The 3,084-nt window shown below is 36.5% G+C and overlaps 1 protein-coding gene across 1 annotated transcript; it reads left to right on the forward strand.

The window, feature by feature from the left end:
• Positions 1 to 1,436: 1,436 nt before the first annotated feature.
• LOC112863724 (olfactory receptor 9K2-like) lies at positions 1,437 to 2,414 on the forward strand. Its single transcript, XM_025926869.2, has one exon. The coding sequence runs from the start codon at positions 1,452 to 1,454 to the stop codon at positions 2,412 to 2,414; it is 963 nt and encodes a 320-aa protein (XP_025782654.2). The 5' UTR covers positions 1,437 to 1,451.
• The last annotated feature ends 670 nt before the right edge of the window (positions 2,415 to 3,084 follow it).

Raw genomic sequence — 3,084 nt, forward strand, 5'->3', positions numbered from 1 at the left:
ACCATAATTTGGAGTTAACTTCTATCTTTTTTTAAAGCATAGCAAATGTAATTTATGATGATTTAATATATTCATTCGTTTTAAACTTATATATCACAAACATTTAAATCTGTTTCCTTTTGCTTACCAATATCTATGCTATGATAATTACCAGAATGTCTTTCCTTGTCAATGAAGAAAATAAAGTCCAGAGAAATTTCCCAAAGGATACACACAACCAGAGAAGAAAAGCTCCTCATATATGGACTATTATTAGATTATTTGCTTATGTCTGAGGTTACTGCAGTCCTCATGGACAACAGCCCTTGAGCCTGCACTTCTGCCTCCATAATTGACTTTATGATTGCTCCTCTCCCAATGGAATCCATCACAGAGGATGAACAAAACCTCAATGTGGAAAAATCCTGCAGAAAGGTATCAGAAGTAAAGTAAGTACTGTTGATATTCTACCAAGTGATCATGGACTCTGGAGACCGAAGGTTGTTATGGTCCTCAAATATCCATGGTCATCCCATTGTCCTCATTTTAAGATATATAAGGCATAATAGAATATAAGAAAGGAACTCTCCTTTAATATGTATTCCTTAATTGGCTTGCCCTGACTAAAGAGTGACAGCCCTTGAACTGACACAGCTTTGTTAGAAGTTATTCACTGTCATGTGAGGATTAGAATGTTTATCAGCTTCTTCTCTGCTCTAAAGAAAATGGCTAAGTGAATCTGTGTGATTCACACACCTACTAATGGAAGTAAAATATATATAACAAGGCAATAAAAATGCATCTATTTGGGAGGAATATCCTTGACCTGAGAAAATGAACATAGATTTGGAAAGAGCATTAGAAAATGATATCTAGGTTTAGTGATTATTTTGATGTTATTAATTTTAACATACCAATAACTTATGATTTTTATTCCATTTTTAGAGATGGCACAGTAATAATGGAAACCAAAGATTGTACATAAAAGAAGGTAAACATATTTCTAAATATATTTTGTACTGTCTTTTAATGATTCAGACACGGACAGTGAATCATGATGGCTATAGCACTATCATACAGATTATATGTATTCCCAGCATTTTAGGTTACATTTTTACTTTAGGTAAAGCTAATTATTTAACAATGAATATATTAGGAATAGAAATTCAAAAAGTGATGAATTTTAGACCACATATTATGTTACTTTCTTGGTGAACACTCAGCAAAATTATGACCTAAAATACAATAACCCATTAACTTCTTTCACTGCTTAACAGAAAAACAGTCTCATGGATCTCATATTATCTAATCCAAATTCCTGATTCTTCATGACATTAACATGGTTTCATATACAATATTTAATTAAGATATAACTAATTTTTTCCACACTTAAGAAAGTATTTGTGTCACTAGAAACAAAGCACAGGTTTCATTTGTTCATTTTTCCTTGTCCGTTTCAGCAGGTTTCTGCCATGGGTGACAGGGGAACAGACAATCACTCGGAAGTGACTGACTTCATCCTTGTAGGCTTCAGGGTCCGCCCTGAGCTCCACATTCTCCTCTTCCTGATCTTTCTGCTTGTGTATGCCATGATCCTCCTAGGGAATGTTGGGATGATGACCATTATTATGACTGATCCCCGGCTGAACACACCGATGTATTTCTTCCTAGGCAACCTGTCCTTCATTGATCTCTTCTATTCGTCTGTTATTGCACCCAAGGCCATGATCAACTTCTGGTCTGAGAGCAAGTCCATCTCCTTTGCAGGCTGTGTGACACAGCTCTTTCTCTTTGCCCTCTTCATCGTGGCGGAGGGATTTCTCCTGGCAGCTATGGCCTATGACCGCTTCATTGCCATCTGCAACCCACTCCTCTACTCTTCCCAGATGTCAACACGTCTTTGCATTCAGTTGGTGGCTGGTTCTTATATCTGTGGCTGCATTAGCTCGGTTCTTCAGACAAGCATGGTATTTACTCTGTCCTTTTGTGGTTCTCGGGCCATTGACCACTTTTACTGTGACACTCGCCCACTTGAGAGGATATCTTGTTCTGACTTCTTCATCTATAGGATGATTTCCTTTTTCTTATCGAGCATCATCATCTTGCCTACCATCATAGTTATTATTATTTCTTACTTGTATATTGTGTCCACAGTTCTCAAGATACGCTCCTCTGAGGGACGTAAGAAAGCATTCTCCACTTGCAGCTCACACCTGGGAGTCGTGAGTGTGCTGTACGGTGCTGTGTTTTTTATGTATCTCACTCCTGACAGATTTCCTGAGCTGAGTAAAGTGGCCTCGTTATGTTACACCCTAGTCACGCCCATGCTGAATCCTTTGATTTACTCTCTGAGAAACAAAGATGTCAAAGAAGCTCTGAGAAAGATTCTGGGGAAAAAAATACTTTTACTTAATTCTATCTTAACAGTGACATAACTGAAAGGAAGGGGCATTATGGCAGTCTGGGAGGCATCGATGCAAACAATGCACCCAATGATTTTGAAATTCTCAATTTTAGAAAGTTTATTTATTTGAATCCCTTGTACCTATAGCTGAAGAATACATTTGGTCTATATTTTGCCTAGCTGTTGATTTTGGGGTGGAAGAGCTTTCTCCATACTTCACCTTCATTTGAGTAAAGACAATGATTGCCATGTAATTTGATTTTAAGGAAAATATATTCCAAATTTACTGCTGGCTCTATAAGGATGATGTTAGGATTTATTTTCCTCTTGATTCAGTAACAAATATTATATAATGTGTATAATTATATAATGTGTATAATTGGTAGATAACCTTATGATATAAGGTCACCCTAAGGGTGACATGTGAGTCACTCAACTGTGTAAGAACTGAGTGAGTGAAACACTTAGTTAATGGTTTCTCTGACTTAGACCAATTATTCTTGCAAATCCTCCCTTTCACAAGATAACTGTAATGAAACTGAACCAAAAATAAAGACAATTCATTTTTTGTTATATATGGCTAGTGAGAGTTAATTCATCACATTGATAATTATTGAATTTTGATGCCTTGTTGTCCTATGAAATTCCCTATGTATAAATAATTTCAGTCCTAGCTCACCATGAAATCTGGGGGAAATAGC

Source organism: Puma concolor, chromosome B4 (genome assembly GCF_028749965.1).
Source record: "Puma concolor isolate L17-30 chromosome B4, mPumCon1.1.hap2, whole genome shotgun sequence".
In the NCBI taxonomy this organism is placed as follows: domain Eukaryota; kingdom Metazoa; phylum Chordata; class Mammalia; order Carnivora; family Felidae; genus Puma; species Puma concolor.

Bases quoted from the DNA above. Each gene is read 5' to 3' on its own strand.
- LOC112863724 (XM_025926869.2), top strand. From the start codon at position 1,452: ATGGGTGACAGGGGAACAGACAATCACTCGGAAGTGACTGACTTCATC.